This window comes from Pinus tabuliformis, chromosome 6, assembly GCF_031772625.1.
Source record: "Pinus tabuliformis cultivar Carrire ecotype Pingquan chromosome 6, CPIR1, whole genome shotgun sequence".
Taxonomy (NCBI): domain Eukaryota; kingdom Viridiplantae; phylum Streptophyta; class Pinopsida; order Pinales; family Pinaceae; genus Pinus; species Pinus tabuliformis.
This window is the reverse complement of record NC_142292.1, coordinates 269808242-269823350: the sequence shown is the minus strand read 5'-3', so window position 1 is coordinate 269823350 and position 15109 is coordinate 269808242. Positions and strand designations below refer to the sequence as shown.

General features: G+C 38.2%; 1 protein-coding gene across 1 annotated transcript in view; it reads right to left on the bottom strand.

Annotated features, from left to right (window-relative positions):
* Window positions 1-278: 278 nt before the first annotated feature.
* The window catches only part of LOC149258402 (glycine-rich domain-containing protein 2-like), a 93718-nt gene continuing 78887 nt past the window's right edge, over window positions 279-15109 (bottom strand). Inside the window, exons 2-10 of the mRNA XM_089415287.1 lie at window positions 14912-15029; window positions 14571-14825; window positions 13932-14444; window positions 13255-13778; window positions 13054-13178; window positions 1222-1376; window positions 976-1128; window positions 667-799; window positions 279-564 (exon numbers count right to left, since the gene is read on the bottom strand). Of these exons, the coding sequence (XP_089271413.1) occupies window positions 338-564; window positions 667-799; window positions 976-1128; window positions 1222-1376; window positions 13054-13178; window positions 13255-13778; window positions 13932-14444; window positions 14571-14825; window positions 14912-15029 (2203 nt within the window). The 3' untranslated portion in view covers window positions 279-337. The remainder of the gene's footprint in view (window positions 565-666; window positions 800-975; window positions 1129-1221; window positions 1377-13053; window positions 13179-13254; window positions 13779-13931; window positions 14445-14570; window positions 14826-14911; window positions 15030-15109) is intronic.

Here is a 15109-nt window from a genome sequence, read left to right as displayed (position 1 = left end):
GAGTAAACTTTTATAACTAAGTGTGGTTTAAATCTGATTTAATTTGAGACTTGTATCAAAATTTTTTCTTTATAGTGAATTTTTTTTTAATAATTGTCAAATCAGTTAGAGACAGTCTATTATCTACTAATGCAGATTGATTCATCACTGTTATTCAAAGAAAACCATACCACTGGAATTATTGTTAGTAATCTCTAAAAAAAACATATTTTCACTCTTGCCAAATGCTTTTGAGTCTTCCACTATTAACCTATCATAATTTTCAAAATATCCCACAATGAAGTCATGTTTAACCTTTCTCAGAAGCTTAATAAGCTTATCGTTCTGTAACCCACCACTACCCTCCACAGCCACCTTCACAACCGGCGCGCACATATCGTTCGTCATCTATCCCCATTAAGAGTAAAGCCAATTCCGCCCTAGAAGTTTTGGTACCAGCAATGCCATTAGCACCACCACGTCCAACCCAACGACTATTTCCATATCCACTCCGACGCCGATTACCTCCACCTTTAATCTTCTGGTCACCGCCTTTGACACGCGGACCATGGCTCCCTTCACTGCCTGTAAACCCGGCAAACCCGGAAACGATGAGCTTTCATACTTCTCTGACAAATCTCTCTATTCGATCCATTCAAATAACTGTTTTCATTTTGCTATACACACCTGTGGCGAAGACCTTCTTAGCCTCTGCCTCCAGACTGGAAGTGTATTTCAATCGCTTGTGGTGTTTTCTTAGAGATGCTGAAATGACTTCTGATAGGAACGCCACCAACAAGACACTCTCTTGTGCAGTAACCTGCGCCATAGCCACCACCATCTCTTATAGTCACTCTGAGCTACTAAATTTATAAAATGGCTACCATGGCTATTGAAATGCTTTGAAGTAGAAAAGCAAAAGATTTCTGACGTTCAGGACGGATGCCACATTGAGGAAATTGACCCATGAAAGAGTGTTTTTAAAGTAAAAGGTACCTCTACAGTTCCAGACTTCCAGTTGAAAAGAGCTGTAGCTTGGCCGAATGGAGCTTCGGGAGTGTATCGGACTAAGGTCACAAATTCGTGCTCTACCTCTGGGTTAGCACATTGAACTTCATACTGCAGCTTTTTACCAGACAGCAGCGTCAGCTGTATAATCAAAATCATGAATGTTACGGAACATATTAAACTGATTTATAATATGCACAAAGGGAAATGGATGACAAACCAAAAAAAACTTACAGGGCTCCCCAGGTTTCCTCTGAGCTCGAATAAGGGCTCTTCCTTGATAAAATTATCAATGTTTCGAATCAACAAATTCCAGGAATAATTCATTAGAGCCCATTGTGCTGTTCCCCCGACTGTAATCAGTTCCTCGGCAGTCGCCACAGCTTCTCCTGCGATGGGTGATAACTGTGAAAACTTAAGATTTACAGAAAATATTCTTCAACATTTTTTACCACGTTTATGTTGTTTGCAACAGTCACATTCACAGCATAAAGACAGACCTGAAATTAGGAAAGACCAATTATTGAGAAAAACTCTTTACTGCGCCTAAAACGCATGTCCTATAAGTGTCCACAATTTTATTAGGAATTCTGCCGAGATTATAAGAAAATTTGGCGAAAGTGTTTTTAAAAATATAGCTTATAGCTGTCGAAACCACCAAAAACTTGGCTGAAAGAATTATATTTTGGTTTGAAATAATCTAAAGAATTATAAATTGGTTTGAAATTGTTGGAAATTTTTGGTAATTTCAAACAAATATTGAAAAGAGGAAATACTCTGTTTCTGCCACAGGATCTTTTGCACAGGGAAGCCCCAAAAAAAAATTCTGAGCAAGGCAGAGTTTCTTAGCCAAAATAAACTTGTATTAATTTATAAACTACTTGATACAACTTTCTTCCTCTCTCTCAGAGGGATTCACCAAAACTTTCACAAAAAAAAAACTCTGCCTCATTTACAAATGATTTTTACACTGCTCTGTAAATCTTCATACACTTTTACTTCTGTGAAAAGGGTTTTACATTTACTGTTGTAGAATAAAAAATTTTACATTGATTTACTGTTGTAAAAGCAATTTTCTTACATGGGTTTACTGCTGTAAAAATATTTTCTACTCTTTTCATTCACGGCCAATATTTTTCACTCTAAAAAAAACTTCTTCTTCTTGTACTGGTGGGCATATTACATTTTACATTTCATATATTGAAATTACAAAAAAAAAATTACATAAAAAATTACATTTACTGCACCTCACATTAGCACTGCTGTGCATTCCACTTTGCATTACATATTCTTTGAATAATCCTCCCGGTTTTCACTGCTATGTGAATCCCCTCTTTTTCATTCGCTGTCGCGAGCCCTCTTTTCTTCTTCCCGTGTGTTTTTCCCCAAATTACAAAGTCAACACACACCAAAACATATATATCGTATATGATAAATATGCAACCAAATAATAAATAAAAAGGGACTTACCCATACCTGCTTAAGCAATAAAAACATTAAAATTTAAAGTTTCTACCTAAAACTATGACTAAGCATTAAATGCATTAAATAAAAGCCGGCGGTAAAAGTAAAAATAACGTTCTGGTAGGTTGGAGCGAATCCATATGCGTTGACCTAATCGGACGATTTTCGCACACGTAAATCACACAAACCAAATGATTTTTAACGTCCGAGAGAAGGGCAGTATTGGATTTGTACAGCAGACGCGTGGCAGCAGCTGATTGTGTCGGATGCCTCCAGGGAAAAACAGCATTTGACAAAAGGTGGTGCGATAAGAGACAATGGTTTTCTGAAGTGGTTTTCGGTTGCCGTTTAATGCAGCTGTACGGCAGGGGAAATTAATGTTTCAACACTGCCCTTTAATTTCAGCTGCTGGGCATTCAGTCATACCCAAACACTTCCTCAAAAATTTGAAGCTTTTCTGATCTAGTGGCTTGGTCAGAATGTCCGCTACCTGTTCCTGAGTCCTGCAATGTTCTAGAACAATTTCCTCATTGCTCACCAATTCCCTGATGTAATGAAACCTTGTGTCAATGTGTTTCGTTCTCTTATGAAACACCGAATTCTTGGATAATGCAATAGCTGAGCTATTGTCACAAAAAATAACCGTTGCTTTTGCCTGCTCTTGGCCTAAGCTCCTCAACATCCTTCTCATCCAAACTGCTTGACATGTTGTTGCTGTAGATGCCACATATTCTGCCTCTGCTGTAGACAGTGCTACAATGGACTGCTTCTTAGAAGCCCATGAAATGGCTCCTGAACCCATGTGAAAAACATAACCGGAAGTGCTTTTCCGATCATCTACACTTCCAGCCCAATCACTATCAGTGTATCCAATTAAATCTGAACGTTCTGAGACAGTATATAAAATGCCAAACCTTTTTGTACCTTTAACATACCTCAGAATTCTTTTTGTTGCCTGCCAATGTGCTTCCTTTGGCCTCTCCATGAATCTGGAAATTAAACTAACAGCAAACATTATGTCAGGCCTAGTTGCAGTTAAATACATTAGGCTGCCAACTATGCTCTTGTACAAACTAGGATCAAAGTCCTTGCTGTTGTCCTCTTTGCTGAGTTTTAATCCTATTATTTTGGGAGTGATTGCTGCCTTGCACTCTTGCATATGGAATCTTTCCAACACTTCATTTACATATTTTGCCTGTGAGATAAAAATTCCATTTTCATTTTGATCTACTTCTATTCCTAAGAAGTATCTCAGCAAACCCATGTCAGTCATTTCAAATTCCTCTTTCATGACTGTTTTGAACTGTTCAATGAGGTAGTCATCATTACCTGTAAAAATAACATCATCAACATATAATACAACAATTAGCAATTTACCATCTTTTTCTTTGATGTAGACTGTGGGTTCTCCCTCACATTTGTCAAATCCATTCTCCAGTAGATAGGAATCTATCCTACTGTACCATGCTCTTGGCGCTTGCTTCAGCCCATAAAGAGCTTTCTTCAATCTGCACACTTTGTGCTCTTCACCTTTCTTTTCATAGCCTAGAGGCTGTTCAATGTAAACCTCTTCCATTAACACTCCATTTAGGAATGCTGACTTCACATCCATTTGATAAACTTTCCACTTGTTTTGTGCTGCTATGGACAACACTGCTCTCACCGTTTCCATTCTTGCAACCGGTGCGAAAGTTTCCTCATAATCTCTTCCATACTGCCGCTTGTATCCCTTGACAACCAGTCTTGCCTTGTGTCTTTCTATTTTTTCTTCAGCATTTCTCTTGGTCTTGTAGACCCATTTAACTCCAATGACTTCTTTACATTTTGGTAGCTCAACCAAATCCCATGTCTTGTTTCTTTCTATGGCATTCATCTCCTCATCCATAGCTTCTATCCATTTCTTATCTTTAATTACATCTTCGAAATGAATAGAGTCATCAACATGACAATACAAGGCAAACAATGAATTCATTCCTTCATCATAAATATCACTTAAGTTTCTGAATTTCTTACCTCTTTCATTTAGTGTGCAAGTGCTTGAAGATGCACTTGAATTTCCTCCTTGTGGTGTGCTTGGAGAAGCACTTTCATTTATCCTCAAGAGTGTTCCTTGCTGTCCTTATGTTGGCGCTGCTGTTTGGGGATGTATTTCAGCCACCTCCTCATCATCTTCATCATGAGACAAACAGTTTTTAACATTCACTGTTTTCTCTATGCTTCCATCCCAAGCTTCCTCGTCAATGAACTGAACATCTCTGCTCACAAAGAATTTCTTGGTGGATGGGATATACAACCTGTAAGCTTTGAATTCCTCACTGTATCCAATGAAAATACATTTCTCCCCTTTGCTGTCCAACTTCCTCCTTAGCTGATCCGGAATGTGTGCATAGGCCACACATCCAAAAATTTTCATGTGGGTGACTCCTTGCTTTCTCCCACTCCATGCTTCTTCCGGCACTTTGTTCATCACAGCTTTTGTAGGACACCTATTCAAAATGTAAACTGCACAATGTACAGCTTCAGCCCAATAATCATTTGGCAAATGCTTTGCCTTCAACATGCTCATTGCCATATCCATGATGGTCCTATTCTTCCTTTCAGCAACTCCATTTTGCTGCGGAGTGTACCTAGCTGTAAACTGCTTGTGAATCCCATTTTCTCTACAGAACTGTAGAAACTCCTTGGAGATATACTCACCTCCTTTGTCAGTTCTCAAAACTTTGATATGCAGCCCGCTTTGATTTTCTACAAGTGCTTTGAAATTCCGGAATTTTTTAAACACTTCACTTTTGTTCTTAAGGAAATAGACCCAAGTTTTTCTTGTAAAATCATCAATGAATGTTAGAAAATATTGGCTGCCTGCTAATGATGGAGTTTGCATCGGTCCACATAAATCTGAGTGGATAATCTTTAAGGGTGCTTTTGCCCTTATGCTTTTCCCTGATGGAAAACTTTCTGTGTGTTGTTTACCCAATATGCAACCTTCACAAAGGCTGTCTGGTTTCTCTATCAATGGTAATCCTCTTACCATTCCTTTTCTGCTCAACAAATTAAGACCTCCAAAGTTGAGATGTCCAAATCTCAAGTGCCACAACCAATTTTCATCCTTTGGCACACTTTGGAAAGCCTCTTGGGTAACTGCTGCAATTACATCTTTGTTTTTCAAATCTGCCCTTATTCTGAGAGGGAACATCCTGTTCCTTGTCATCTTTACTTCAACAATGCGTCGTTTGCTGGGTGCTCTATCCATGATGGTGCATACATCATTCTCAAAGAAAACATTGTACCCCTTATGGACAAGGTGTCCAATACTCAAGAGGTTACATCTCATTCCAGGGACATAGTAGACATCTGTTATGGTTTTCCTTTCACCCTTCTTTGTAAATATTTTTACCTCTCCTTTTCCCATAACAGAAATTTTGCTATCAGTTCCTAGTGTGACTTCTGATTTCACATTTTTATCTAGGGCAGAAAACAGGGCTAAGTTTCCTGTCATATGGTTGCTGCAACCTGAGTCTAAAAACCATATGTCTTCACTGTTTGTTTCAGCCATGTTACAAGCTAACAACACATTATCTTGACTGATGTTTTCTCTAGTGACATTTGCATTTGGTTTATTACTCATATCATGCTGCTTCTTCCTACATTCATTTGCATAATGCCCATATTTTTTACAATAATAACATTGGACATTGGATTTTTCATACCTTTGTCCTTGAGCATGATGTTGTCCTCTTTGTTGGCTGCTACTTTGGCCTTGGTTCTGATTTGGATTGCTGCCTCTTCCTTGAGCATTTGCTGGACTGTTCCTTCCACCTTTGTTCTGGCTTCTGCCTCTTCCTCTCTTGTTTCCTCTACCTTGACCTCTTCCTCTTCCAAATGACATCTAGGTCTTGAAGGCTTGCTCTAGTGACGAGTTTTCATTTCTGCTCAACCTCTGCTCATGTGTTATCAGTGATGCATGAAGTTCATCAACTGAAAAGTTTGAGAGATCCTTTGTCTCTTCTATGGTGGTAACTATGACATCAAACTTTGAGGGTAGAACCCTCAATATTTTCTCCACAATCCTCCTTTCTTCAAGAGTTTCTCCATGAGTCCTTATCTGTGTGACTAGACCAATCACATGTGTGAAGAATGAGTCAATATTGTCTGACTCCTTCATGCACAGGTTTTCAAAATCTTTCCTCAGCAACTGTAGTTTTGCTGTCTTCACTTTCTCCATGCCTTGATAGGCTGTCTTGAGGGTTTGCCATGCTTCTTTGGATGTCTTAGCTGCTGCTATCCTTGGAAACACACTCTGGTCCACTGCTTGATACAAAAACACACGGGCTTTTGAATCCTTCTTCCTATTGCTCTTCAATAGATCCTTCTTTGCCTGAGTTAATCTATTAAACTGATTTTCATCTGCGGGTTCTTCAAAACCATCCTCAACAAGTTCCCATAGATCTTGTGAGACAAACAGAGCTCTCATGGTTATAGCCTAGTAGTCATAGTTTTTCCCATTAAACAGTGGGAGTTGAGTATTAAACATGCCCATGCTAATGCTTGTGCTAGCCATTCCTTGCATTCTCAGCTATGCCTCTAAATCCTTGACTGTATATTTAAAAAAAAACTCACTGTTTCTTCAGCAGTAACACAAAAACTTGTCTCAGAAATACCTGGATCCTTTTGCGTGAGACTTCACTTTGCTGGAGAGGATTTACTGCTGCAACAAAAGGAACCTTCCTTCAGCTTCTTTACACCTTCAAAGAGCCTGGATCTGCTCTGATACCATGTTGGAAATTTCTGGTAATTTCAAACAAATATTGAACAGAGGAAATACTCTGTTTCTGCCACAGGATTTTTTTGCGCAGGGAAGCCCCAAAAAAAATTTCTGAGCAAGGCAGAGTTTCTTAGCCAAAATAAACTTGTATTAATTTATAAACTGCTTGATACAACTTTCTTCCTCTCTCTCAGAGGGATTCACCAAAACTTTCACAAAAAAAAAAACTCTGCCTCGTTTACAAATGATTTTTACACTGCTGTGTAAATCTTCATACACTTTTACTTCTGTGAAAAGGGTTTTACATTTACTGCTGTAGAATAAAAATTTTTACATTGATTTACTGCTGTAAAAGCAATTTTCTTACATGGGTTCACTGCTGTGTGAATCCCCTGTTTTTCATTCTCTGATGTGAGCCCTCTTTTCTTCTTCGCGTGTGTTTTTCCCCAAATTACAAAGTCAACACACACCAAAACATATATATCGTATATGATAAATATGCAACCAACTTCTTCCCGTGTGTTTTTCCCCAAATTACAAAGTCAACACACACCAAAACATATATATCGTATATGATAAATATGCAACCAAATAATAAATAAAAAAGGACTTACCCATACCTCCGTAAGCAATAAAAACATTAAAATTTAAAGTTTCTACCTAAAATTATGACTAAGCATTAAATGCATTAAATAAAAGCCGGCTGTAAAAGTAAAAATAACGTTCTGGTAGGTTGGAGCGAATCCATATGCGTTGACCTGTTTCGACGATTTTTGCACACCTAAATCACAATCGTACAGCAGACGCGTGGCAGCAGCCAATTGTGTCGGATGCCTTCAGGGAAAAACAGCCTTTGACAAAAGGCGGTGCTATAAGGGACAATGGTTTTCTGAAGTGGTTTTCAGTTGCCGTTTAATGCAGCGATAAGGCAGGGGAAATTAATGTTTCAACAGAAATAATAATTGTTATATTAAATTTAGATTTTATACATCAGGTTTATATAATAAATATTATGAAAATATTTATAATTAAAATTTTTATTTATTAAATAAAATAAAAATATAGTGATTAATATAGAAATTGATAAATGACAGTAATGTAAATTTTTTTGACAATACTCAAATATAATTGAAATTCTGTAAAAATTAATATTTTAGTTAATGATATTTAATGGACATGAATTTTTTTTTACTGCTTTAAATAATAGAAATATTAAATTTGTTTCCTAATTAATTATAATTTTTCAACCTTCTAGTCTAAAATTATTTCTATCATTCCTACTTCCCTGAAAAATAAATCTCTCTTATTTTAATAATATATAAAATAAATGTATCATCATCTCTACACGCTTAAATGATGAAATAGTGTTTGTCATAACATGACAATCCACACTCATTAAATGACCTCCGAATCACCGTTTCCAATTTTCCTGAAGTCTGAAATATCTTCCAAAGGCGGAAGATTCATATTTTCATAATCAGCTTGTGAGGTACTTTTTGCGGAGACATCGTAAGTCCCTGAGCTTCCCTTCACTGAGATCACTGAAGCCTCTCTATAAGAATGCCAACCATTGTGTGAACCTCCACCTTGGTATTCAGTTTGAGTGGTTGAAGCTAGCGTTGCAACAGTACTAGAGATAATCTTCATCACTGAAGACTTTGAGTGATTACAATAATTTTGTGTACCACTTCCATTTGCCAATTCTCCTGCAAAAGGACTGTTGAGAGAAGAATTTTGCTGGTTCCCAGCATTTTCTGGCAGCGAAAAAGATGAATCCACTCTTTTATTAGATGCCATCTGAAGCTTTGGTTCTGCATCATTATCTTCACCAGTTGGAGAAGGTTTTGAGTTGCTATTTACCAACTTGTTCCCGATTTTCTTATGTGAAGATCTCAAACTGTGCTCAGAAAAAAAATTAAAACGTCACCATTGCTTAGACTAACCTATGATAACTGACGGATACAGAAACTAATGCATAACTATATGGCTGAGGCAGGGTAGTATTGGCACATTGGGATCCTAAACTCGGTGAGATGTGCAAGGAAATAGATGCGGATTTCGGAGGGCAGTTGTGTGACAGTTTGACATATTTGTTGCAGATTTTTTTTTTTTTTCATTTGAGTTTTGAAGGCCCTCTATTTGGTGAGCCTATAATAAGAGTACTCCTCTACCACCACAGCCTTTACATGAAGTGGCCTTACATGAAGTTGGTGTTGATTGTTTCTAGTCTTGCAGATGCAAAAACATAAATAAACCTAAATTGGATGGGAAAGCTACATGTATGAATCTTCATCCAACATTTTGAAAAGATTAATAGCTATCACTGAAAAATCAAATTTAGAAATCGCATGCAGCAAGTGCAATACACTACTATAAAAACTGGAAAGTATAAGAACTCGAAAACAGGGATTGCAACTTGTGAGACCTTATAAATACGTGATCACTGCAATAAATGAAAATATGTTTTTCAAAAAAAATTGTAAGGGTTGTACCCACCATTACAGTTGTACAATAATAATTATACAAAATTAACCTAATTTAAAATAAAAATAGCTTTATTACCAATATAATTTGAATTTGATTGACTTTATTAATTTAACACCAAAATGGGACATCATTATTTTGATTCTTCTAGTATATGTAACCAACCGTATAACAAAGTCAAGGAGTCAAACAGCACATAACCGTTGAATTGCACATCGAAATACATACATAATCGTTGAGGAAAAAATTAAATAACACCAATTATTATTAAGGATGGTTGGGTTACTTGGTTCATCAGATTTCATTTCCTTTAAAAAATAAGCTGCGCCAGTGTTATCCAAATACAGGGAAAATCCGCTTTCACGCCATTGACCATCACAGTAACAATTGCCTCGCTGCGTTTGGGAATACCTTGGAGCTTGCCGAAACTCACATACCAAGGTGTGCTCTTAAAGTCCCATCCTGCTGTTGCACAACAATTATCTCTACAGCACCGCCGAAAGGCTGGAATGTAATCCTTGATCTTGCCAACAGCACACATGTTGTCTAACCATGGAATTTCTAAGTTTTGTGATTGTGTATTCACAATTTAAACGGCACAGCTATAATTGAACCGTTATTAGGGTAAAAACTCAACCCCCTGTTATAAATACAAGAACCTTAATCAACAGCACTGCGAACCCTGTTTGTTTGACCAAGACTTGAAACAAACTTTTCCAAGACCGGTTGGATGGTTTGTCAGTTTGAAGAGCCTGCTAGACTTAATAAAGCATCAAAGATAATTCCGAATCAATACAACATAAGGGTTTATAACTCCCAAGCAAATTTTAGAATTGAATTGAATTCAATTTGCCAAAGAATTATTATTATTACTGTTATTAAGACACAACCCTAGTTATTCAGGGCATCTCAGAGTTATTACTGATTGTTTCTGGTAAAACGCTGATGAAATAAATTACTGTAAATGCCGCCGAGGAAATAAATTGCTGTAAATGCATAGAGTTGAAGAGCCAATTGATGTAAACAGTAACAGACATAGACTTGGCCTGAATTCTTCATTGATTGCCCATAGAAATAAGAGAAAAACAGAGCTTCTTAACATAACATTTCAGAAAAAGAAAATGGGTGTGAATGACGCCGAGGAAATAAATTGCTGTAAATGCATAGAGTTGAAGAGCCAATTGATGTAAACAGTAACAGACATAGACTTGGCCTGAATTCTTCATTGATTGCCCATAGAAATAAGAGAAAAACAGAGCTTCTTAACATAACATTTCAGAAAAAGAAAATGGGTGTGAGGGTGAATTAAGAGCAAGTACCGGGATCGTGGAGAATTCATCGTGTAAAAACCGGCTTTAACTTGATTCCCAAAATGGAGTGAGTGGAAAACACTTAGGACATATGTCACTTGGATATCACCCAAATGGAGCTAAAGCTATTGCATAGATGTGACAGGCTTGTAAAATTGAGCTAAAGCTATTGCGTAGATGTGACAGGCTTGTAAAATTGGTAGACGAAATTGACGAAGTTGTCAGGTTAATTTATTCAAAAGAAAAGCCTATCAACCTAATTAAGTCCACACAAATATATTATTCAATAATATAAATTCGGTTGCAAGATTGCCCAACGTCTACAGGATTGGACCCTCGGACGTCGAGTTCTGCAAGTCCAGAAACTCTAAGGCCAGGATTTCTAAAGCTCCCTAAACGACCGAGTTTGGCTGGTATTGTGTGTAATGGAAACCCCAATACATTGAACCATCGCAAGTGTGGAAACTGTGTCAGAGTATCTAGTGTAGGTGGCACAATGTGGCTTTTAGCCTAGTTACCAGAAACGGGACGGTAGCCACCGTTCCCGGAAAAAAACACTGGAGAAACGAGACGGTATGGGAAACACCGTTCTCGACGCCCGTTGTGTTTTTATGTGTGAGAAAGTCATTTTTTAAGAAACTAATCGTTTTTTCCTTGTTTCTCCTCCATTTCGCTGTTCCGTTCCCAACTCCTGCAATCTCCTATTAACTTCTGTTCCAAAAACTCACTGCATGTTTCGTTTTCCAGCTGTGCAGTGTGCATACAAACTAATGGTTGTGCAACATGGCGGCCTTTAAGGCAAGTTTTGAGGCAGATTTTCGCTGCACTGCAGAGCAGAACAAACTTAGCCAAGGCAGATAACAGATCCGAGCAGAGGAGAGATGCAGATGATGAATGAATGATGCCGTCATGGCTTAAGCCTAACTCATGGCTGATGTTGAAAGCTTTGTTTTATGTTTTTTCATATTTTCCTTGTTTTTCTTTCTCCTAGTTTCTTGAATGCGAAGTCTCCTAACTCTGTTTCTCGTCCCGTTATCTTCTCGTTCAGTTTCCCATTTCTGATAACATAGGTTTTTAGTGTGCAAACCAGAGAGATTTATTAGTGTAACATGATATCCATAGCAAAACTGAAGGCCTATCCGGAAGAGTCGAACTCTCCACGCCCACGCATCATCCTCATTCCTTCTCCTAGATCGCGTATCATATTTTTCACGGCGTTGTCTACCGAGGCGTTAAATTTGTCTGGATAGCTAAATATGGTTAAAATTTGTGTTTTTTCCATAAAATTTGATGGCAGGAATGTTTGAATTTTGTTTTTGACCATAAAAATAAATTCAGCATTATCAAAAATCTTACACCCACAATTTTGAAATTTGACCTAACCTAGATTTCCAAAAGTTTCCCCTAAATTTTATAAAATTGTAACAAAATTTACATCGGATTTGAAGCCGGTTAGACTACACGATTTCTCACACACAATGTGGCATTTGTGAGACTTGTGTGATGTGTCATTTCATCTTTTATGGAGAGTTCAACAGGCTTAGTTACATCCCAAAGTTTTGCATATCGGTGACTTGTTTCAGAGGCAAAAGACTGTAAAGGGTCAACTAGGTTTTGCCTCTTCCAATTTTGAGTTTACAAGATTAATGGAGCTTTGAGTTCAGTAAGGAGGCTGTTGGTGGGACGTATGAAGTCTGATCACTTTGGAAACCTGGATTATCCAGGTAGATACATCTTATAAACATATTTATCAGACAGGAGCACTTTGATATTTCAGTTTATTAAGTCAATCTTATCAATTTAACTCTATTTGTTAAAGAGGCTTCCAGCGCAAGGCTTATTACTACTAGTGTCCTCTGAGAAGAAGGGGGTTCACCATACTGCCCTATTTTTGGGTGGTTATGTGCAATTCAGCTCAACCACGTATCGAAGCTTGGTATGCTTGAATGGTGGAAAACCTGGGCTTCCTCTCTGATTCCATGTTTTCCTAGTGTAAAACTTTTTCAGCATTAACATTTTTTTCCTGGAACTGAAACGGCTTCTTACCGGAAGATCTCGACTTATTCGGATTTCTTTCATAAACAGTGACAATTCGCCTCTTCTCAAGTGAGCTTCGTACAGTTACTTCCTCAGATCTAAGGAGAGAGCCCGTATATGGTTTTGCCGTTGTTCTGCGAGAGACAAAAAACAAAGCAAATCACCTCGACCGCAAGCAGGCGCAGAGATTTCTCGGTTACGAAGCTTTACCTTGTTTTAACAGTGAAAACTTCTTTATCATCATGGTCAAAATATCTCGTCACTGTTGTTGCTCCCTTAATTCTTCGGATAAGTTCCAGAAACGGGAATTTCTTTTCAGAGAAATGCGACCTAACAGACCAGAGCATATAAGAAGCAGTTGTGGGAGGAGTTGTAGAAACTGCAATGTGCATGCTGATAAGATTGGAACCAGCGGGCTGCCCATTTCTTGATAATGGAAACCAGTTTTCAACTGATAAGGTTGTTGAATCCAACAAAGTCTGCATTGAAATCGATACATGGCCCAGAACTTTGCTAGTCTTTTTTACATTGCGAGAAGATCGAGATCTGAGCTCAAAGATGAAATTTCCAGTGGCTGTACACCGGAAGGAAGCGATTGGTTTGGATTGGGATGCAGAGGTTATTTCTATTTTCTTGGCCTCCATTCTGGGACAGTTATCCCTGTAAAATCTGACAGATAGATTACCCTTTTGGTCATTAGGTATGTCTCTGATACCTACCACCTCCAAAAGCACCTGCAAGATGATCAACCACAGGCACAATTATGAGTTCACGCTGTTTCAAACTCTGTTTCTCCGAGCCGATCAGCATTTCAGAAAAGTTACAGGTAGGAATGAAATTTTGAAACTCCAAAGGGGAAAATAGGTCTAGTATGTTGCAAAACCGACCTCCACAATCTTTACCGGAGTCTGATACCGGTCATTATTAGACTGAAACAGAGGTTCCCGTACACAATTAGAGTTCTCACCAGACGGAAGCAGAGGCCCGCGTGCACAATCGGAGTCCTTACCATCACAATTCTCCAATGAAAGAGGAGCAACGGGAACTGACGAAGGTACATCCCCTCTGTACATAGCCCCGGCTCTCCAGTAGCGCCTGCCGTAAGTGTCTTCCCATTGTCTTTTAGTTTCTGTAAATCCAAGGTCGAGTTTCTTACCCTTGCTTCTGTCAGACTCCGTGTCATCATGTGCCACGACTTTGCCGAGCAAATTTAACATGTCTCTCGTATAGGCAACCGGCTGCAGCTGGTGAGAATGCCAGATTAAATCAATGTCATAGGTTGGAACACAGAAGCAGTTGACTGAATTGTCCCTGTTTTTCTTGATAAGGTACAGAAACCCTTTGTATCTTTCTTCAGCTCCTTTAAGGAACTGATCATTGAACATGCATGGCCTAGACACCTGCAGAGGCCACATCATCTAGTTTAAAATACGAAGATGATAACAGGAAATTACTCTTTAATACAGAGCACAACTTATACATAAAATTACTGAAATACAGGAGGAAACAGAACATAATTTAAATACCTGGTGAAAAAATGAGCTTTGCCTCCGGACTGCTTCTGTAAGATCATACTCGATTTTAAGAATACTTTTAAATATCATTCCAGCAAAGTTTCCTGGAATGGAATGGCTCAAATCAAGCTCATATGGCTCTTCCGGATAAGAGTATTTCCATATCTCTTGTGTCTGTTTTCTGTCAGCCCCTTTGATAGATGACTCCACAAAAGAGGCGTCCAGTATTCTGCCATATATTTTCTTGCAATCTTTTCCATATTGGACCTGCAGACAGCATTTTATCAAGGGATTAAGAACCTGAAATCAGACTCCAATGCTTAAAAGTGACAAGAGCAAGGACTTGATCATACTGGATTGAGCCTGTGGCAGTGCCAGATCCATTCACAATCGAGAGGAACAACAAGCTGAAACTTTGTATTGCCCCATACTGTGTGTTCAGCGAGCAATGGCAGCCAGCACTGCTCGTACCTGTTAATAAACCGGAGGAAAAAAAGATTAACATCAACAAATTATTTTCCGAAAATAAAATAGTTTGCCCATTACAGTAT